This window comes from Oncorhynchus keta, chromosome 35 (assembly GCF_023373465.1).
Source record: "Oncorhynchus keta strain PuntledgeMale-10-30-2019 chromosome 35, Oket_V2, whole genome shotgun sequence".
Lineage (NCBI taxonomy): Eukaryota > Metazoa > Chordata > Actinopteri > Salmoniformes > Salmonidae > Oncorhynchus > Oncorhynchus keta.
The window spans coordinates 28,847,109-28,870,942 of NC_068455.1; the positions used below are offsets into that span (position 1 = coordinate 28,847,109).

General features: G+C 42.6%; 1 protein-coding gene across 1 annotated transcript; it reads right to left on the reverse strand.

The window, feature by feature from the left end:
* Positions 1-6,363: 6,363 nt before the first annotated feature.
* Positions 6,364-14,530, reverse strand: LOC118368266 (E3 ubiquitin-protein ligase TRIM35-like). Its single transcript, XM_035752237.1, has 2 exons — positions 14,400-14,530; positions 6,364-8,818 (listed from the first exon to the last, which is right to left on the reverse strand). The coding sequence occupies exon 2, from the start codon at positions 8,803-8,805 to the stop codon at positions 7,705-7,707; it is 1,101 nt and encodes a 366-aa protein (XP_035608130.1). The 5' UTR covers positions 8,806-8,818; positions 14,400-14,530; the 3' UTR covers positions 6,364-7,704.
* Positions 14,531-23,834: the final 9,304 nt, after the last annotated feature.

The following is a 23,834-nucleotide window of genomic DNA, read 5'->3' on the forward strand; positions in this document are numbered from 1 at the left end:
TGACAGTTTCTCTGGAGAATGCTGCTTGATTCATTATTTACCAAGGACTCTTTCAATGGCATTATTAACTAAACCCAAGAATTCATCCTCCCATTTACTACTACAGTACCACTACCATACAGCTCTACACATGGGTTGGATAGATCTCACTTGATTCATTCTTTGTCAAGAGGGTATAGACCATGACAGGTGCTTTATAGCACAATGGACCTCACTAAACCCACACATTGATCTGCTCCAGTGTCTTTTCACAGTGGATTGGATAGGATGAGAGGACTCAGTGCACAATGTTCAGGCTATCCAGCTTGATTGATCCTTTGTCAGAAAAGCCTGCACAATCACAGGAAAACCCCTCTCCACTCCAATGCAACATGGAGTTGACTAAACCCAAGCATCCATCTTCCCAATCCACTTCACACCCGCTGCCCCAAACCGACCATGTGGGGTTTGGATGGATCTGGCTTTATTAACTCCTTGTCAGAAGGGACTGATGCATCAGATGGGATAAACCCTCCATTCTGTTACTGGTGAATGATAGAAGAGTCCAGCTCTAATTCTCCTGGTCCGTTCTACTGTATGGAGGTCATCTATATAGCTACATAGATTACTGTATAAAAGTCATAACTCATAGAACCAGACACTGTCACTCTGGGCCCTTGTCTGAATAATAAGTACTCAATATTGGGGCCCTGGCTATGTGTAATCATGAATCAGATTGATGTAGCTCTGATATTAACCCTCTCATATTCTCACTGAACCCCAGAGTCAATCTGATTCAGAAGGCAGTCAAAGGGGAATAGGGATTCATTTGTGTTTGGTGTGATGGGAGTCTCTGACTGTATGCTTGTGAAAGGAACATTTGAGGGGAGCAGCGCTTGTGTCCGTTTCATCTGTTAGAAACAATCTCTTTCTGACATGACAGCCATTTACAGTCTCTCATTGTACGCTGATGTATGATGATGTCACCCTATAAATGCAATCATGAAGGTGTGTGTGTTGAGTGCTGCTCTCCAGCTGGCTGAACGCAGGCCGACAGTACAGTGCTGTTCAGTAGGACATTAGGTCTGTGATAATTGCATCCATTCTCTGAGGTCACCTGAGGCCGCTGAGTATTAGGATGGACGTGTATTACTGGTAAAACCCACTGAGGTATATATGAACTAGAGACAACATCCAAGACGTTTTCAACGTAATCTACTCACGTTCGCATACACTGTTTCGTGGTTGCTGCCACCTTTCTATATCCGGTTTTACTGGGATTACTATGTCTGCGCACTGTGCACTAGCACTCAGTACCCACTGGACAGACAGCAGTATAGCTTGAACATGCTCTGGGAACTCTGCCAGAGCGTGCCAAGCACGTGGACATAGGGGTGCGCGATATTGGCAAATATTGCGATTGCAATTTCACTTGCGATATACACTGAACAAAAATATAAATGCAACATGTAAAGTGTTGGTCCCATGTTTCATGAGCTGAAATAAAAGATCCCAGAAATGTTCTATACACACAAAAAGCTTATTTCGCTCAAATTTTGTGAACAAATGTTTTACGCCCTGTTAGTGAGCATTTCTCCTTTGCCAAGATAATCTATCCATCTGACAGGTGTGGCATATAGAGAATCTGATTAAACATCATAATAATTACACAGGTGCACCTTGTGCTGGGGACAATAAAAAAACACTCTAAAATGTGCAGTTGTGTCACACAACACAATGCCACAGATGTCTCAAGTTGAGGGTGCGTGCAATTGGCAATACTAAATGCATGAATGCCCACCTGAGCTGTTGCCAGATAATTTAATGTTCATTTCTGTACCTTAAGCCACCTCAAACGTTGATTTAGAGAATTTGACAGTACGTCCAACCGGCCTCACAACCGCAGACATGTATGGCCTCTAGTTGGCAAGCGGTTTGCTGATGTCTACACTGTGAACAGAGTGTCCCATGGTGAGGGTGGGGTTATTATATGGGCAGGCATAAGCTACGGACAACAAATACAATTGAAAGCCATGACGAGATCCTGAGGACCCTTTGTGAGGCCCATTTCTTTTAAAGTATCTGTGACCAACAGATGCACATCTGTTTCCCCAGTCATAAGGAACTTTAACATTGAAATTGTTGTATGTTGATTTTATATTGTTGATCAGTATAGATCAAAACACTTGGGTGAACTGTTGGAATCAAATAAATGTGATGATTTACATTGGATTCATATTAAGAAGCAAAGTGGAAAGCAGCATCGTTCATGTTTGGAACAATCTGCAGACTGCTTTTGACCTAACAGAACAGCATGCAAACCATACACAAATCTAACAACAAGGAGGAGGAACTGTGCTGCTTGAGTGACAGGGGGCGGAGAGAGACAACAAATGTTGTAAACTATAAAAATGAACATTACGCCCGTCTGAGTGGTGTTTCAAAATATTGCATGTGATATGGATCTCTTGCGATATGGATATTGGCACATGTCAATATTGCAATTTCAATGTGAATTGGATTAATTGTGCAGCCCTATCTGGACAGCTAAACAAACCAACCAGCACTTCCCCTTGCCAGCTGGGCATGATTATTCGTATTTTATATTTCTTGCCATTATCTTAACTCTGCATTATTGGAAAAGGACCGAACCATGCAACAAATGCAATTCTATTTTATTTGAATATAACATTTACAAACTTTAGCTGTGAGTGATGGAAAAGAAAGCAGCCTCAGCAACAATTATTTTAATAATTCACTGGGTGTTTTGTGCACAAATGTGATGACAAAAGTGTTGTGTCTTATAAGGAATTTTTTTATTTGACTTCTCTATGGGGCCATCTATGGAATTGTCTTTCTGGGCCGTAGTTGGACGAATCGACTCCTGCAGTAGTTGATAGAGTGCTGGTCAGGAGAAATGGGCCAAATCAAAAGGAATCTAAATGCAAATAAGATATTCCCTAGACTCTCTAGAAGGTTTGAGTTCAGAACAGGAGTCTCCTTGAGGATCTGCATACAGATATACTGTAGCTGTTCTCATTCATTGACGAGACCTGAAGAGGGCAGACAAGACGTCTTTTGAACATAGTCACAGTTCGAGGGCTCTCCACAACAAATCTATTTCTCAGACTGTAATATACAGTGTACAAAACAACTGCTCGTTCCATGACATAGACTGACCAGGTGAATCCAGGTGAAAGCCATGATCCCTGATTTATGTCACCTGTTAAATCCACTTCAATCAGTTTTTTTTAACCTTTATTTAACTAGGCAAGTCAGTTAAGAACAAATTCTTATTTTCAATGACTGCCTGTTCAGCAGCAGAATGACAGCTTTGTACTTTGTCAGCTTGGGGATTTGAACTTGCAACCTTTCGGTTACTAGTCCAACACTCTAACCACTAGGCTACCCTGCCGAGGCAAGTTAAAGAAGGATTTTTAAGGGACATTGATTATGTATGTGTGCCATTCAGAGGGTGAATGGGCAAGACAAAATACTGAAGTGCCTTTGAACGGGGTACGGTAGTAGGTGCCAGGCGCAGCGGTTTGAGTGTGTCAAGAACTGCAACACTGCTGGGTTTTTCACGCTCAATAGTTCTGTGTGTATCAAGAATGGTCCACCACCCAAAGGACATCCAGCCATCTTGACACAACTGTAGGAAGCATTGGAGTCAACATGGGCCAGCATCCCTGTGAAAGCTTTCATCACATTGTAGAGTCCATGCCCCGACAAATGCAGGCTGTTCCGAGGGCAAAAGGGGGTGAAACTCAATATTAGGAACATAGTTCAATAATTTGGCTAGTGATCTGGAACAAAGATGTATGAACTTTATTTACAGTTTTAATTTCATTTACTGAAACATTCCTATGAAATCATCATCAACTACTATGCATATGTCAACACGGTATTGTTTTCTAACACACAAAAAGAGACTTTGTCGTGTTAACATCCAACACTGTACATTTCTACACCTGAGCTGCTGTACTTCAGAACTACTAAAGCATGCTATTGTACACATGGCATGTGCAGGTCCTTGGCAGAAGCAGTCTTATCAGATCCATTCGTTACGCCAATAAAACAATGACAATGTTTTAAGCATGCCCGGCAGGCGACAGCAATCAGTGAGAATAGGAGTGTATTTCTCCATGACACAGGCTATAAAACGCATCCATCCACAGTTGTGTATGTATGCAGACAAAAGGCTCTGCAGGAGCCCAGAGAATGGAAAGCAGAGAGAACGCCCATCTTATCTTTATGATGCTGCTGCCTCTGCTTCACATGGCCCAGGCTTTTACCACAGCTGGAGGTCCTCTTCTTTTAATTTACACCTAACGTGTACCCTCCCATTGCTTCCTATCCAGCATTGTTTGTCTGCTATAGCTATTGTTTATTGAGGCGTCGATATGGAAATGCAAACTGCTTTATTTGAGCAGAAACTACATATACTAAGATATGAATATCAATGTGAAATGTCCTTACATACTATATATTGTACTTTCTCCAGAATACAGGTTGGATAAAATGTACCAAGAGTTACATTGTGACAGACAGTTCCATTATTAGACTTACCATTTGAAATGAGTTACCTGGTTGTAGTGTGTGGTTACATACAGTATTACAGAGAAATCAACATTCCATGAAAGTACATGCTGTTGGTGCAACTAATTGTAGGAAAATTGTGGAAATTGTAGGAAAATTGTGGAAATTGTAGGAAAAAAGTGACCCCGCAAGAGACAGGGAGAAGGAAGGGAATAATGCTCTTAAAGCTGCTGCCAGGCATACAGTCCAGTCTGATTTTGATGGCATTGCACAATATAATATAGCAAGTATATATTTCCAGATATCTGACCGGGTCTGTCATTAGGAACATGTTGAAACCCGCAGAAACACAAATGTCCCTCTCTAACATAGAGAGCTTTAAGTTGAAATAGACAAGCTACAACTTATGAAATGGGCCCTTTATTAAAATGGGGTTATTATGGAGAACAATAGTGTGATTTCTGGAGCGGTAATGAAACAAACTGTTTTCCCAACTTAATCACATGTATGTCATGTGAATCCAGCTGTAAAGTGGTCTGGGATAGATGGATGTCGCCATGGCATCGTTTGGCTGAATGACGAGAGAATGGCCACCTGATGCCATAGCTTCTACTGTAATATCCCAGAAACCTTAATACAATCATCTCTCTTGGTACAGTAATGTTTCCATGCCTCCAGGATAGTATGGGAAGACCCTCATAAGATGATAAGTCTATTTTACCCCCTCTCCTGTGCCGGTTAGATCTGCTTGTCTCAGATGGAATAATTACTAAAAACACTGGTGTACCTCTCCCTTTCAAAGGAGAGATGAAGATGAATCATGGAAAAAGATAAAAGCCAGACAACCTGTACAGTCCATCCTTCAGTTTAACAGCCAGAGAATGCACCACTGAGCAAATGAAGGTGGGCTCATGGGAAGAGAGGAATCTCATTATGGTGAGGGAGGGCACTTCTTGGTGGTGAGAGAGTTGGACTGGGGGTTTACAGTAAGTGTTTCTGTGTGTGGGTGTGTTGCACTGATTCCATGATATCGGCTTCCTTCCTCTCTAAGGGGACTCTGGCCTATTATTCACGGAGGCCCTCTGACTATCTGGAGCTCTGCTTGGCATCGATGCAAGGGGCACTTCTTGGTGACTTAGAACCGGTGGACAAGTCTAGCATTAGCATTTCACAGCAGGTTGTTTGCTGTCTCCTGGTAGGTGGTTTGCTGTCTCCTGGGCCGGTGACCTAATCGTTGGAGCTAGCAATGAGATCACTAATCCATCAAAGTGACATGATAAACCCCCCCATGGCCAACACCTTCAGCTAGCGCAGGCTTCTGCAGGCTTCCGCAGACAGCCAAGAGCCTCTACACACCCAACAGCTGCTTTCGCCACGATTCCCGAAGCGGTCACACTTGCATAACGGCAGGCACACAGGAACACTGATGCACGATCGCCAGAGAGAAAAAAGAGAACTGGTCGAAAGGCTCAAGTAAAAACAGTAGGCCTACTGAGAGAGAGCTTCATTCCCCTCAGACAGACAGACAGAGATGAAGTCACAGCTTTCTAAAAGTTTCAGTGTCCTTTTCCCTAATCTGATCACTGTGTCTGCTGTGTGGGGTCCTGGAGGCCAGGGTAATCTCATTACTGTGTCCCATGTAAAGGGGCTGCCGCCCGCGGGGCCCGCGGGGCCCGACCCCATGCCCCACACACACAACAAGCCGGCACACACACACACACGGATCTAATCAGGTGATATGCAAACCATTGATTTTTCAGCTCTTCTCCAGTATGGGTTTGAATAGGATTTCTATTGATGCGATCAAGCCGACTGGGCCATGGAGAAAGGAGACGAGACAGGATGGAGAGATTGAGACAAGGTGAGGCAGAGCTGCGTGACGAAGCAGATTCTCCGTGTCTGGTCATCCTCATGCCTATATTCCCCATGGCTCCAACAACACCAGGCATGGTCATTTAGAAGGGTTGGAATTCCATCTTCTGGAAGTTAAAAACCCAAAACAGAACATATTTGGCCATTGTCTCTTTTATTGAAGAAGAAATAAATCAATTTACTAGCCTTTTTTCAATATTTACCTTTTTATACAAGTCCTGTCTTGCACATTGATAAGGAGTTTGGCAAGCTGACAATTCTAAATGAACAATAGGCATGCATCTACTTTAGTTCTATCACAGAAATTCTCAAAACATATTTTTTAAATAACAATGGGATAGATTCTGTTTAGCATCAAAAGCCACAAAACTAAAGGAAAGTAACATTGATGAGAATAGGAGAAAAGAAATGTTATACTTTGCTCTCTCTTCTGGTCTCATCTAAAATATCCTGGAAAGATGAGGTAAGTGTCATTCCTGTAATCTTCCCTGCTGTCTTGGTCAAGATTTGGCCTTTGAACTGCACAGTTAGGTTACAAAACATCTGTAGCTTCCGAACGGTTTTGTCAAAAAAATAATATGGAAAGGGGAGACCCTCACGGACACGAAGGCATTCCCTGTTTTGTTCTAAAACCCTTACAAGTGTCACAGGACTCGTCTGAAAGTAACCCAAAACCGGTTGTAAAGAATTATGAAAGTGTGGAAGTAGTTGTGCCAACAAAAAAAGGGTTTAAATGTGTAAAAAATATATACATATTTCCTGAGTTATCTTAGATACTGTATAGGACAGACACTTCAAAAAACCTTATCTTTATTATTTATTTTATGGTCTGTTTTGCCATTTATTAATGTGTTATTCAATGCATTTCTATGGGCTATAGCAGTAAAGACCAAACTCAATATTTTATCAAATAATCCTAAAATTCTAAATCAAGTAACTAAAATGATCCATGGTATAGCCACCGTAAAACAATTCCATATCATGGTTTTCCACATGGTTTTCCACGTTTACAGAGACTTTCCCTGAGAGGATCTGTAGTGGTTGACCATTTATTAACAAATAAAAGTATGGATACTTCTTCTCTGTAAATTTGTGATTAAATGTTCTGAGGGTTTGTGTGTATGAACTAAGATCAATGAAGGACACCTCCTGTTTGTCCCACTTCAGCGAAACTCTGATCCTCTGGGTCTTCTTCATTTTATAAGGTTCACCATTAGCTACCCCAACAGCCCATATTCCACTTTCTTCTTCATCTAACTCATGTTTCCTACTAACAGACTCACTGGCCACCCCTACCCTCCAGTCATCATTTTCTCAGACTTCCACATCCCAGAAGTGTGTCCCTGAAGTGAACCCCTCTGAACCCAGGATGTCACGGTATGAATCAAACCTCTCTGGGTTGTCTGGGAGACTCTGTCCTTTATCTTCAGATCGTAGGCTGGTCAGATCTTCAGATGGATAGAGATAGGGATGTGCAGTGTTTGGTTCTAGAACTACAGGCATGTATTTCACTGCCCCCTGCATCTTCTCCCAGACCTGGAACTTAAGATTGCCCAGGTGTTTGGCCAAGTTGATCAGTGCTCCTGAGCCCAGCTGTGGGTCCTTAGTTGCACTCCGTACTCTCTCCATCATAGTCTTGTAATGCTGCAGAAACAACAAATCATCCACTGCCAGCTTCTCCTCCACAGCTCTGATTGTGTCTGACAGAGATGACATCTCACTTATCTCCTTCACTCTCTCCTTTATCCTTTTATTCTTCTCCTCCTCTTCCTCCTTCAGCGCAGCTAGCCTCTCCACCTCCTCTTCTCTCAGGAAGCAGTGTAGCTTCTCAAACTCATTCATTATCTGCTTCTTTGCTAGCTGGGCCTGAGCCCCAATGTGAGCAGCCATTTTGTCACAGTTGAGCTTGGCTTTGCAGAAGGCAGACATTTTCTCCTCCAAGGCCTCCAGTGTGGGTCTGAGCCCCTCCCTCCTCTGGCCTGCTGCCTTCATGAGAGAGCAGAAGCTGTGGCCTGCATGCTCCGACACACACTCCACACACACCAGACATTCATCCTCAAGGCAGAAGAGTTGGAGCCTCTGGGAGTGTAAACCACACACACCCTGTAACCCCCTGTGGATGATGTTTTCACCCTGTGAGGGCCCCTCTGTCGCCTCCACTGTGGGCCCAGTAGTGTCCTTAATCTCCCTCTCCCTCAGTAGAGTCTCACAGACATGGGTCAGGTTGGGAGGTGACTGGTCTCTGGAGGACCTTCTGCAGACTGGGCAGTCCTGCGTCTCCTGTTTACTCCAGCTCTCCTCCAGACAGGCCTTGCAGAAGCTGTGGCTGCAGAGCAGGATCACTGGCTCCCTGAATGTCTGATAGCACACTGTACACGACAGGTCCTCTTCCAGGAGAGAGAAACTGGCTGCCATCCTCACAGGAGTGCTGTAGAGTAAGTGAGAGATGAGTTAAAATGAGAGTATATATATATATATGTGTAAGAGGGAGAGTAAAGGTGAGTGAATAGGAGGTGTGTGAGAGAGATACATTTAGTTTCTAAGGCTCTCTCAGAAATGAAACTTCATTTTGGCACACTACCCAAAATCTGCCCAACAACCCAACATTGCGAAGTCTTGTAGTATTTATTCGGTCTTCAAAGTTTGACAAAACACTTTTCTACATGAATTTACCACATACTGGGGTGGCAGGGTAGCCTAGTGGTTAGAGCACTGGACTAGCAACCGAAAGGTTGTAAGGTAAAATCCCCATGGTACAAATCAGTCGTTCTGCCCCTGAACAGGCAGTTAACCCACTGTTCCTAGGCCATCATTGAAAATAAGTTTTTGTTCTTAACTGACTTGCCTAGTTAAATTAAAAGGTAAAAATACTGTAACATGTTACCATTTGATTGCATTTACTGTGGGCTTTTTTTAGACCAGTTATAAAAATGATAATTTAAACCAACCTGCTTTCAGAGAAGGACTTTAATATATCAATTTACATCGTAGACAAAGCAGAAGTTTATTGGTTTCTCTCACCAGTCAGAATGAAAACATGTGGATGGCCAACAGCCACACCTTGGGTGCAGAGTTGAATGTTTCCGGGAACGGGAAAAAGGATATGTGAAGTCACGAGGAGGCGGAGACCAACTGCCAAACTTCAGTGATTTCAAAACGCTGCTCAGCAGTCAACCATGACTACCTTAATGTACACTACATGACTAAAAGTATGTGGACACCTGCTCATTGAACATCTCATTCCAAAATCATTGGTATTTGTATTTATTAGGATCCCCATTTGCTGCTTCCGAGGCAGCAACTAATCTTCCTAGGGTCCAAACACATTAAGGCACTTACATTACACATAAAAGACAAAAGATGAAACTGTACATCATATAACATTACTACATCACTACAATACAAAATGTATGATACCACCATATAACAATGTTACAATGTACGTATCCGTGTGTCTGTAGCTGTGTGTGTCTATTCACAGTCCCCACTCTCCCACGAGGTGTATTTTTAGTTGTTTTTTAAAATCTGATTCTACTGTTTGTATCAGTTACCTGATGTGGAATAAAGTTACATGTAGTCATAGCTATATGTAGTACTGTGCACCTCGCAATCTCTGTTCTGGACTTGGGGATTGTGAAGAGACCTCTGGTGGCATGTCTTGTGGGGTATATCATGGGCATTAATATAGAGTTGGTCCCCATCCTTTGCTGCTGTAACAGCCTCCACTCTTCTGGGAAGGCTTTCCACTAGATATTGGTGCATTACTGCAGGGACTTGCTTCCATTCAGACAAAAGAGCATTAGTGAGGTTGGGCACTGATGTTGGGTGATTAGGCCTGGCTCACAGTTGGCGTTCCAATTCATCCCTAAGCTGTTCAATGGTGTTGACGTCAGGGCTCTGTGCAGGCCAGTCAAGTTCTTCCACACCTATCTCGACAAACCATTTTTGTATGGACCTCGCTTTGTACACAGGGGCATTGTTATGCTGAAACAGGAAAGGGCCTTTCCCAAACTGTTGTCACAAAGTTGGAAGCACAGAATCGTTGAGAATGTCATTGTATACTGTAGCGTTAAGACTTCCCTTCGCCGGAACTAAGGGGCCTAGACCAAAACATGAAAAACAGCCCCAGGCCATTATTCCTCCTCCACCAAACTTTACAGTTAGCACAATGCATTGGGGCAGGTATCGTTCTCTAAACCCAGATTCGTCCGTTGGACTGCCAGATGGTGAAGCGTGATTCATCACTCCGGAGAATGCGTTTCCACTGCTCCAGAGTCCAATGGCGGCGTGTTTTACACCGCTTCAGCTGACGCTTGGCATTGTGTATGCTGATCTTAGGCTTGTGTCCGGCTGCTTGGCCATGGAAACCCATTTCATAAAGCTCCTGACGAACAGTTCCTATGCTGACATTGCTTCCAGAGGCAGTTTGGAACTCCGTAGTGAGTGTTGCAACCGAGGACAGACGATTTTTACGCCCTCACACGCATTATAGCTTTGAAATTAAAAAGAGAAATAAAGAAGTAGAGTCTAAAGTCTATAGTATATTAGAACGCATTAAAAGTGTTATGTATAGTTTTGACAGTGAAGCTACAACTAAATTGGCTCTATATGCCAGCATTTTGGATTTGAGATCAAATGTTTGCCTTTATTTAACTAGGCAAATCAGTTAAGAACAAATTCTGATTTTCAATGACAACCCACTGTTTCTAGGCTAACTGCCTTGTTCAGGGGCAGAACAACAGATTTTCACCTTGTCAGCTCAGGGATTTGATCTCACAACCTTTCAGTTCCTAGTTCAACTCTAACCACTAGCCTACCTTGTTTTGATTGTGTTTCAGATTGCACAAATGATGCACAAATATCATGACCCCATAACAAGGTTAGCATTTCCACGATTCCACATTAATGTAGAAGTGTTCAGAAACACCTTATTTACAATAAAAGTGACTTCAAAATGTCACTGAATTAAATAAAGTTTCTATTAGGCAAAACATAATCTGAAACACTGAAAATACTAATGACTACTTTAATACACTATAAGTTGATTTGTCCAAAAACGTATGAAAAAAAACCTTCAAACTGAAAGGTGACGTTGTACTGTCGCCTCAAATGAAGCATTTGATCTCAAATCCAAAATGCTGGAGTACAGAGCCAAATGTTGACATATTTAAGCCTCATTATCCGAATGACTACGTAGGGGAGTGTACATTTTTAGATAACTGTTTGGTTTAGCAGAAACTGCCTCAGTGACTCCATCCTGAGGGATAAGGGATAAGGCAACAGAGGAAGGTTAATGGAAAAGCAGCGCTGATGATAATCTAAGGCCCAAACAGAGATGACTGCTGCTGCAACACTCCCCCAAGGGACAGTTTAATGACTGACATAAAAAATAATTATGAGAGACAAAAACAGTCCTGCTCCAAAATAACCCTTCTCACCCTAGTCCCCTCCCGCTACAGCAGTGGTATTCAAACTCGAGGAACTGCAGTGTTTCACCATTTTATTTCATTTACAATTTTTTTAAACAATTAATCATTTAAGAGTACAGATTATTGTATGGGAAAACAAATGTTTTTGAGAAAGATAATTTGAAAATAACATTTTGAATAAATGCAACAATTTTTAAGTTGTTCATTATATTTGGGGTGAGGTGGGGTCGCGAGAAATTCTGCCAAAAATAAATGGGGTCCCCGCGGTAAAAGTTTGAATACCACTGCTCTACAGGCTCCCAAAACTCCTAATTTATGATAATCATGATGGTAATGAACATGTTACTTCAAACAATATTACTGTCAGTGGGGACAATGTTTTTTTGGTTCTGGTGTGTTTGCTGTGAGCAACAACCCTTGTTATGTCCCTAAAATATGAAAAAGACATGTTGATGTTGCACACCACCCTTCAGACTTCAAGACTCCACATGAGACGTATGTTCATACCGTGGAATAATTCCTTTATTCATTTCCATTATCAAATTCATTTGTCATGGAAGTCATGTAAGCCATTCCTGGCTACCCTCACTAAATTCAACTCACAGGTTGACAAATGAATCAGAATCAGGAATTAAGGCTTAATATTGATTTAAAGAACAAGGCTGTAGAATTAACATGAGCATCGATCATACCAGGCTTACCAAAGCAGTGGGGATATCTTCGGAATTCATTATCCAAATTACACCAATGAGTTTCTACGGCTCAATTTGCCTCGAAATACAGGGGTTAGGCCTTACATAAGCCGCCATGCTATTCTTGCACGAAAAAGAGATGAGAGAGCAAAGGAGAGAGGGAGAGCATTGTTACAGATGCCATGCAGACAGGCTATGCTGAAAGATTCCTCTGGGATGGTTTCAGACAGAGCATATTGTTTACTTAGTGTTTGTGAATGTAAACAGCCAATCGAGAGGTAAGGAATGGCTCCCTCAGAAATACAACCACACACATCTGACTCACTGTTAGTTCTTTCCCATGTGAGTTTAGAAACAACAATATTTACAGAAGAGTCATGATCCTTTGACTTTGGTTCTCTTCATTGATTATGTGAAGGAAGTGGGAGTAATGTCGCTGCTCAGCCTCTGAGGGGCCATGAATAGTCTCCTGCTCTTTTTATAATGAAAATCTCATTACCAAGATTTAATGGCCTTCGAGGTTCTCAGCAGAAATAAACTAACCCTTCAATGGAAATGACATGATGATTACTATAAATCACAGATATGATAAAGCTGGCCACTTGAACTGCGAACTGAATCCAATTAGGGATAACACCTCAAATGAAAGTCAGGAATATAAAATTCATATTCAACTGGGATTTTGTGTGGATATTTGTCAAAATGTTTACCGTGTATAGACAGCTACAAAGTCATTACAACTCAGGAGCTGCCAGTGTCTTTCTACAGTAGAGGAGAGATAGGCTGAGGCAGTGATTTGTGTGGCCCTCACAACAGTCTAATTTATAGGTCACCAGGGAACGTTAGTTCGACTTCCATGTCCAGTAGAACATGGCTTCATATTTCCATTAGAAATCCTCAGATCCCATACCGGGTATATATTTCAGACACATCCATCTGGCCTGGTCCACTGAGGCTTGCTGAAACTCCAGGAGGCAGAGTGAATCCCCGTCTCAGACAATAGGGGCAGGGACGGTAACCAGAGAGGGCTCCCTCTCCCCTTCCTGTCCTAATATCAGAGGATGTAGATGTTGGCACAGGTTCTAGTCCCCCTCAGATAATTCAAAGTTAGTTATAAATCAGTGTAAGCAGTAATCACACAAGCCCCTACCAACCCAACATCTCCAGTAAAACAAAGTCCCCAATCTAACACAGACCTGCAACTATCTGAGAATGGATATGTGTTTCATGAGAACCACCTCTCTGCTCCCATGTGGAAATAATACATCTCTAATGTCCTGAGTCTGTTTGTTTAAATCGATTTCATCGGCTAGAAGAGGGCTGAGGCTAGCGATGACATCATACTTGCTCCTTTTCAGCAAACCTTTTGTGCTCTACTGCTCTGTTTTTACATACAATCTGTGATATATTCCTGACTGTACATCTTACATTTGCCCTGGGTCAACAACGTACTCACTGTAAGCTTATTAAATAAATACCAATATTTAGTGAAAGACTTGATCAGGTAGAAAAAGGTTGCAGCAATGTCCATAAAATTAATGGAATTAAAGCTGAGCACCACTACACATCTTACCATGCAGTGACGACCTTGTGTGTTTGGAAGGTGGGGCAGGAAATGCATGTGGGGGAGGTGGTGATGCAGCGCATCAAGGACTGTATTGATTTGCGAATGAATATTTGCGAAAAGAGTGAGACATGAAAAATAAAGTATTGATCTGCTTAGAAAACATGTTCATTAAAACAGGGAGGGAAAGGGGAATTGACAAGCTCGATAATGGCTCTGAAATGGCCCCCGTGAACAGAAACAGCACTGAGAAACGGTTACATTAATGCACTAAAGGAAACCCATCAGCAGCAACAAAGTATAGAAGACATTTTTAAACCATACCTTGATGTATCTTCACTGCCTTCTATAGCGTCCTTTCCACACTCCTACTCCTCTCTCATTGGCCAAGGCTAAATCCTTCTGACAATAGACAGCCCAACGACTTCAGACCGTATGTCATCATCTCAGAACCACTGAATAAGTGACCTTTTATATACTCTGATTCTATCCTACCCTGAGCCCCTCTGTTGCTCAATCACTTCCTTCATTCCCTGACTATGTTTCTTCTGCAGCAGAAACACATTGTCAGGAAGGAAATGAGGGCGACAGAGTGAGAGTGGTAAATGTAGAGGGCGATTTGGTCATTTGACTGCAGAAAACTGTTTTAATACCAAACAGTTGGGCCTAATTCACAGGCTATTGAAATCTGTAATGTTATACAATGGTATGAGTGACAAAATGCCCAAAGGTCAACTACTAAATCAGGTAGACAAACAGAAGTGAGTAGTGACAGAAGAACTTGTGTTGCTCAATGCATGCAAAGATATCAAGCATCGAAGACCAGACAGCAATACCGCCAAGACAGAATAGACCTGCTTTAAGGTATTAATCAAAACATTTAGTTTACTTATCCATTTACTTATTCCCTGGATCACAAGTTATTACTGAGATTTCCTGCTAATCAGTACACAAAGGGCTTGTGAATCCTCTGTTCTGCATGTCTGTCTATATGTGCGTGTGCGTGTGCGTGTGCGTGTGCGTGTGTGTGTGTGTGTGTGAAAAGCCCCCCCCTGTGATCAATAAGGTTGTAAGCTGTGTGTTTAAATCACTTTGACCTCAGTTCTTAGGTAAACATCCATGTGAATGACAAGACGGCTATAGTTTTATAGTCTGTTTTTTTTCGGCCCCGATTCTAAACAATAAGTTATTTTTAATGTGGACCTGTGATTACATTGTCATGGTGAAATATTGGGGCCCTTGGCTGCTTAGGAAATGAACGGCCGAACGTGAATTACAACAGTATATATTACACCAGTGAGCCAGGTGAGGCAATCTTCATAAATTCTAATCTAATTTTAAAACAGACCTGGCAGACTCAGCCAGTAGCAGGAGACATCATGCTTTGGGGGGATGGGGCAATGGGGCACAACGCTCTGGATGTTACAGGCGGATCGAGTAGCGGTCAGGACAGCGGCTGTAACATGCTGAGGACTACTTTCTCCTGTCCTGACTGACAGGGAACAGCCGATTCCTTTTCATAACAGTTAAGAGAGAGAAAGATAGAAAATAGGGCCTTAGTTGAGAAAGTGGGTGAGTGTTTTATGGGCATCTAATTTAGAACAAATGGTTTATACTTCTAGGTGACAGGTGTCCAGTCTATTTATTCCCTCACTTCCGCATGACACTGAGGCGTGAGGTCACAAATCAGAGCGGTGCCTCCCAGTGTGGTGCGGAGTGGAGAAGTGCATGTCACAGCTGTCAGGAGGTCCTGCCATCCTAGTTTATTCTCTGCCGTGGACCACAAGTGATCACAGTTTGATAGTTCAAACTCTGCTCTCCTCACAGGACATTTGTTATGTCACAAAGCTGTCACCTGGGATTCAGGGCCTGTGGGAGGCTAAAACCATGATAGCATACATCCCATTAGCAGCATGTTGATCTCCTCAGTGTTCCTATCAGACCTTCTATACTATCAATTCTCCACCTCACAGTACAAATTAGGTGCCAAAGCCTCATAGAACATGAGAAGAATATATTATAGGGAGAGCTTACTGTGGGTGTGCTTCTGTAGGTTGGATTGTGATTACCTAGAGTACATCGCCACTGTGAGGGGAATGCTGAGCTCACATACAAATCACACCGGTTACGGTTGGCTGCTGCTGCTAATCGAATATAACATCTAAATGTGCATTTATTTCCCCAAAAAGATATATACATTATACATGAACAGCTGACACACCATACATTAACCTTTGCACGGCTGACAAGTCATTACGTATGCTAGTTAAGTTAGTTTAGATGCATTGGAGGTTGGAGACGGAGTCACCATAAGTTAATTTCTGCCTCAACCTTTCCACCTAGCAATGTCTCTTCTTACTTAAAATGTATTTTTCAGAAAGTCTCACTTGGGACTGGACACATAAGAAGCATTAAATATTGGGGGATTTTAAGTAGTGTTATCAGTGGCCCACAGTCTGAGTAGGGCCAGTATTTTGGCACCCTCTCACCCCAGGATAGTGACATGGTACAAGGTCAAAGTCCCTGGGCGTCCCTCCTGCAGTGTCCTGCTGGCTGAGGAACTCCTGCTGAAACACTGCACCAAGCAACCACCAAGCTTTCATGCTCCGATGAGTCCGTCACGCTGCCCAAGCAAACAAATACATTAGCATGTAATTTACACTGCACAGATGGGACCTGCTTTACACAGAGAGTGTGTGTGTAACACTTTACTTAACACCCAGCATCATAACACATTGTGACACGGTCATAACTTGACAGTCTGTCATGACCCATAGTTACACCTGTTGTGACATATTGCATTATTTTATGGCTGGTTACACCTACATAAGTGTCAAAACCCTAAAAAACTACCACAAGGCAAAACATTCCATTACACCATAGACTACTTGTCAACATTATGTTTGTTATTTTAACATTCTGATATTGACATTATTAAATTATCATTGTAATAGTGCACACATTGATGTTAGACATGCATCTACCCCAATGTCAGACATGCACCTACCTCTGCTGCTGATGACTGGGATGAATGCAGGAGCAGATTTCAGGATCAGGACAAGACACCCTCTTTGTTACTGATAACTGACATCAGGGCATGTACGTGATTGGCCTATCTGGCTTACATGTTTATGATGGTCATAATGCTTCATGAGTTTCATGAAGTATATTTTGTTAGTGCAAGTAAAGTGACACAGGATGGTCATAATACTTTGACAGTGTCATAGTGTATTTTCTACAAGTTATTCAAAATATGATGGAGAAAAAAAATGACTTTAAAGAAGTCACTACAACAACCACAAATAACTTAACAAACTTTCTGTAAGGGGTGCGTAACTGGTGGCAGGGAAGTCAAACGCAGGAGAGCAGAATTTGGTGAATAGCTGGAGCAGTTTAATATATAAAACTAACGGCATATAAAACAAACACATGGGTACAAAACCCATAGCGCACCAGTAGCACATGGGTACAAAACCCATAGCGCACCAGTAACACATGGGTACAAAACCCATAGCGCACCAGTAACACATGGGTACAAAACCCATAGCGCACCAGTAACACATGGGTACAAAACCCATAGCGCACCAGTAACACATGGGTACAAAACCCATAGCGCACCAGTAACACATGGGTACAAAACCCATAGCGCACCAGTAACACATGGGTACAAAACCCATAGCGCACCAGTAACACATGGGTACAGAACCCATAGCGCACCAGTAACACATGGGTACAAAACCCATAGCGCACCAGTAACACATGGGTACAGAACCCATAGCGCACCAGTAACACATGGGTACAAAACCCATAGCGCACCATAACACATGGGTACAAAACCCATAGCGCACCAGTAACACATAGCACATGGGTACAAAACCCATAGCGCACCAGTAACACATAGCACATGGGTACAAAACCCATAGCGCACCAGTAACACATAGCACATGGGTACAAAACCCATAGCGCACCAGTAACACATAGCACATGGGTACAAAACCCATAGCGCACCAGTAACACATAGCACATGGGTACAAAACCCATAGCGCACCAGTAACACATAGCACATGGGTACAAAACCCATAGCGCACCAGTAACACATAGCACATGGGTACAAAACCCATAGCGCACCAGTAACACATAGCACAAGAACTTACAAATAAACAATTCCCGACAAGGACATAGAGGGAAAATATACAACATGTAATTAGGGAATTGAAACCAGGTGAGTGTGAAGACAAAACAAATGGAACATGAAAAATGGATCAGCGATGGTTAGAAGACCGGTGACATCGACCGCCGAACACCGCCAGAACAAGGAGAGGAAACTCCTTGGCAGGGAAAAAACACATTTTAATAAATGTGGGTTTGACACTCTTATGTGTCATAACCATCCATAAAATCATGTAATATATGTCACAACAGATGCAACTATATGGGTCATGACAAAGTTGTGTCAGTGATGACATATCACAACATGGTTATGACCGTGTCATATGACGCTGGATGTCAAGTAAAGTGTTAACTACGTGGTAGAATGTATTCAAATGAGCATACTATAAGAAAATAAAAGAAAAACAGAAACTTCCTAGGATCTTGCAAATCAGAAAACGTCATCCTCCATATGAAATGACAGCCATCAGAATGAATTCTGTCAATTTGAGTGTGAATCAGAAGGACAACATTTCTGAATAGAGCTCTTGAGTAGAAATACACCCCTGTTGCATGAGCAACGATTATCCATCCTATCCTCTGTCTGATTCGCTGATGGCTCTTCTAGCTTTTTGAAAGTGTCCCTCGTAAAAAAACAATGTGAGATATCCCGTTTCTAATTAAATAGTGCATTATCTCAAAGACGTGTGACATGTAATATGGCCTCCAAACAGCTTACGGAAATGACTTTATCACCGACGGGTCATACTGTAATCAGGTTTACGCTGATCTCACCGGTGCCTTCTCTGTGAATTGATACGAGGGGATAAAGCTTGGTTATTACAGTGATAATGCATCTGGGAAGATGGGAGTGTTTCACAAAAATATTGGTAATTTGAAGAGCGTTATTGGGCTGGAGATTAAATCAAGTGTGGCTTGAGAAAACCAAATGAATAAGTAAATGGGAGTCTGTTTTCATCCTAATGCTTTCTTTGTCCCCTTATAATGTTACTCATCATAAAACAAAGCACATTATTAAAGCTGAACTCCAATTTCATCTTCTAAATGGCCTCAGCTGAAAGAAAAATAAACTGTCACCTTGAGTCAGTTGAAGATAAGGCTAAAATGGCCGACAGTGAGAGGGAAGAGGGAGACCTGTGTCAAAAAGGACAAAACAGACCAACCAAAATAAGAGAGGATAAGAGAAAGCTATCCCATAACTGTTCATTTGCTATAGTTGTTACTTTTTGGATTAGTGATGGTATGGTAGGGCCATGGTTGCTTCCTCTACATTTTCTTCTCCTATCGATTACTCATCTTGTGTGTGTGCGCGCATGCATGCATTTGTGTGTCTGCATGAGGAACTCAATGTCATCCTTTCCAGCTGCATAACCTGCTTCACCTTGGGAGCAGACATGTCTTGTCTTCCCTTTCCAGGACAGTGCTCTAACGCAGCGTGTAAGGAGCATCCTTTTGTCACTTGGCCCAGGCACTGCTGATCTACTGGTAATGACTCATTGGCCTGAATATTCCAGCATACAGTAAGTGTTCCAGTGTCAACTCACATCACACGTACCAGGTGTGATGTATGTATGTGTGTCTCTACAGTAGGTGGGGCAGGGGGGCTAAAACCCATCTGAAATCCCCAGTCAGGGCAGATGGAGGCTGTATTAAGAATGCTGAGCAGGGTAGTAAGATGTACCCGTTTGTCAATAATGCCTCCCCCAAAAATACCATACACAAACACCAGCACTCAGGAGGGGTTTCTCTAACTGAATTGCATTTAGAATTCTTGACTGACACATACTGCTATGAAAGTTTCCTGCTTTAGCCTTCCAGCATGTTTTCATATGGAATACAGGGGGCAGTGTACATCACAATATACATGTAGCACAGAAACATAGCTTGTGACCCTACCCATGTCTACCAAGCCACACGTAACATAGTGAATGACCAGTCACAGAAAAATATGATGGTTGCAGCAAAGGCCTCTGGAATATTTTCATATCAGCCTTACATGAAAATCTCACAACAACAAATGAGGAGGAAAGGTAACAGTAGAAAAATAGTAACTTCGAGTATTTTCCAATAGCTGTGTTAGTCTGGCTGGTTCTGTGCTGTAAGTTCCCTGAAAGGCACCTTGTCTCTCTCTGTGCCATTGGTCCCTCCATGCTGGCATGGTACTTCCTGGCCAAAGCTGCCATTCAGGAGCCGTGACAGAGCAGAGCTGTTGTGTACCAGCGCCTGGCTGCCTCAGCCTGATAAAAGACACATAATTATACACAGCCATTTATCTCCGCTTGGCAACCAACCCAATCTCCACCTGATGACATACGCCTTCCGTGACCGAATTCCACCCTAGAATCCAGACTGCCTCGTTCAATTTCAGATAACAATGTTTCCCACGTTCCATTTAGCAGTTTCCTTAAAATATTATTTATAATCTGACTGAACATGCACAAATTCAGACTAATGATAATGACCTGGTATCATCAGTGGGATGGCAGATAACTCAGGGGAATGCAGCACACACCTCCTGAAATATTCAACACAGTGATCAAGAGGAGAACTAGGTTGTCTGCTGGGTGAGTGACACCATTTCCTCCAAGCGGCCGCCAGTACCCCCACCACATCTGGTGTCCACACTATGCCACACTATGCCTGGCCCAGTGTGCTGCTGGTTTGGGAAAGACAGGTTGGTAACACTGTGGTGGGTAAGAAGGACAAATACAAAGGCCTGCTGCAATATATACTGTAGCATACAGCAGAATATGAAATGGATTCATGCAGACAGTGAGGTAGTTTTAGATGTTGGACTCCACAGTGTGAATTATAGAACCGGTTTAGTGAAACGGGACCTTTCTCAGGCTCAAATGGCCACCTGCTGTTAGTCAGCAGTGTAACACTAATGAGAGCCCATCATAAGTCAACTCTGAATAATTGAGCGAGGCTAATTCAGTATTGATCCAGTCCTGGAGATGGAGGAAGTAGCATGGACTTATCTTTACACACCACCAACAGATGAGGTAAGAATATCATAGCTTACACTATTACCAATTACCCCCCCTAAATCTGCTATGGACCATGAACAATCAAATTCCCTTCAATTTCCCAAATGTCCATTGGCATTTCACTCCCCCTCCCTGGAGCAGGGACTTTATGGGGTTCTTCAGGGGAGTCATTGAGGAGAGCCAGGATAAATGCTTTGCCACACAGGATCTCTGTTGCTCTCTAAATGTCATGGAAGGAGATGGAAATACTGTAAACCTGCAGAGACATACAGCTAATTCTACCAGCTCTATAAATCGGCCTGAGGTTGTTATGTTGCAGGGACGCTCAGCTGCTGCCGTCCTTGAGAGCAGTAGTCTCTGCTACTGCTGTTCATTGTTCCATTTCAAGCAGCAGTGGATTTAAGCCTTGCCTCATGAGTGAGGTGTCTCTCTGGCCAATCACTTCACTTTCAGTAGTTACTGGAACACTGAAGAGTTATAAAATCAACAGTAGTTGTATAAACCCTGCAATACAGAACCACATAAAGATATCATGTATTTGCTGCATATAGTTTCAGTACGGAACTGCAGGCCAATCTGTCTTAAGCTCCCATTAGTATTCATAGATCTTTAAAGAACCTATCATACCGTAGGAGCTAGGTATTTGAGGGGTAGATTTTTCTCCTTCAAAACATCTAGGTAAAGCTCATATCTAATCAACTTGCCATGCTTCAAGATTTAGAAAGGGATTAAGTTAGAGACTTGGTATGTTATGGGAAATGACAGGTACTCAGATCAAATATAGCATCCGTTTCAAATCCATACAAATGTGTCAGACGGTCAGACTCGTCTTACTGTCCGGTACAGTACTGTGTTTAGATCAACGGCAATCCTCAGTTTCCATAGAGTTGATTTACATGTGATATGTCATCTAAACAGGAAATAAAAATGTTTTGAATCTACTGCATGCACATTTGGTTTATGAGACGTCAACCTCCAATCGAGCTTCAATGCCATACAACACTCCTTCCGTGGCCTCCAACTGCTCTTAAACGCTAGTAAAACCAAATGCATGCTTTTCAACCGATTGCTGCCTGCACCCGCATGCCCGACTAGCATCACCACACTGGATGGTTCCGACCTTGAATATGTGGACACCTATAAGTACCTAGGTGTCTGGCTAGACTGCAAACTCTCCTCCCAGACCCATATCAAACATCTCCAATCGAAAATCAAATCAAGAATCGGTTTTCTATTCCGCAACAAAGCCTCCTTCACTCACGCTGCCAAGCTTACCCTAGTAAAACTGACTATCCTACCGATCCTCGACTTCGGCGACATCATCTACAAAATTGCTTCCAACACTCTACTCAGCAAACTGGATGCAGTTTATCACAGTGCCATCCGTTTTGTCACTAAAGCACCTTATACTACCCACCACTGCGACTTGTATGCTCTAGTCGGCTGGCCCTCGCTACATATTCGTCGCCAGACCCACTGGCTCCAGGTCATCTACAAGGCCATGCTAGGCAAAGCTCCGCCTTATCTCAGCTCACTGGTCACGATGGCAACACCCATCCGTAGCACGCGCTCCAGCAGGTGTATCTCATTGATCATCCCTAAAGCCAACACCTCATTCGTCCGCCTTTCATTCCAGTACTCTGCTGCCTGTGACTGGAACGAATTGCATAAATCGCTGAAGTTGGAGACTTTTATCTCCCTCACCAACTTCAAACATCAGCTAGCTGAGCAGCTAACCGATCGCTGCAGCTGTACATAATCTATTGGTAAATAGCACACCCATTTTCACCTACCTCATCCCCAAAGTTTTTATTTATTTACTTTTCTGCTCTTTTGCACACCAATATCTCTACCTGTACATGATCATCTGATCATTTATCACTCCAGTGTTAATCTGCAATATTGTAATTATTCGCCTACCTCCTCATGCCTTTTGCACACATTGTATATAGACTCCCCCTTTTTTTTCGGTGTTATTGACTTGTTTACTCCATGTGTAACTCTGTGTTGTCTGTTCACACTGCTATGCTTTATCTTGGCCAGGTCGCAGTTGCAAATAAGAACCTGTTCTCAACTAGCCTACCTGGTTAAATAAAGGTGAAATATATATATATTTTTTTAAACAAACGAGCATAAAGGGAGTAGCAACAACAGTACACCTGGGAAACTCACAGCTTGGTTACTGTTAGACTTTTTGAAGTTGAGCTCTCTTAATCAGTTGAACCAGGGGGCACTACCAGTTGAGAGGAACAGGTTGTTAATCTGATGCAATTTGTTGCATAATTCATGGTAACATGCTTCACATTTCAAGCTCCAGAATTTGCGCCAGGATCAACACAGCCTGTACGCTCCGGGACTGTGTGTGTTTGCGTGTGTGTGAACACGGCTATTCGGTGCCATCTCAATTACTCATGGCTGTGGTTGAGCTGTTATTTTGGGTGCTTCTCTTCATTATCCTACACAAGCATTCAAGTCCCAATGGATATTATCATTCCTTGTTAATTCTACAAAACTGCTAATCTTGCCACAACACTGAAAGCATTTCAAACAAGCCACAAGTCATTGTTAAAATAGATTAATCTTCTTCACCTTAAGGCCA

What these genes read in the sequence shown, in the direction of transcription:
- LOC118368266 (XM_035752237.1), bottom strand. Translation starts at nt 8,805, where the DNA reads ATGGCAGCCAGTTTCTCTCTCCTGGAAGAGGACCTGTCGTGTACAGTG.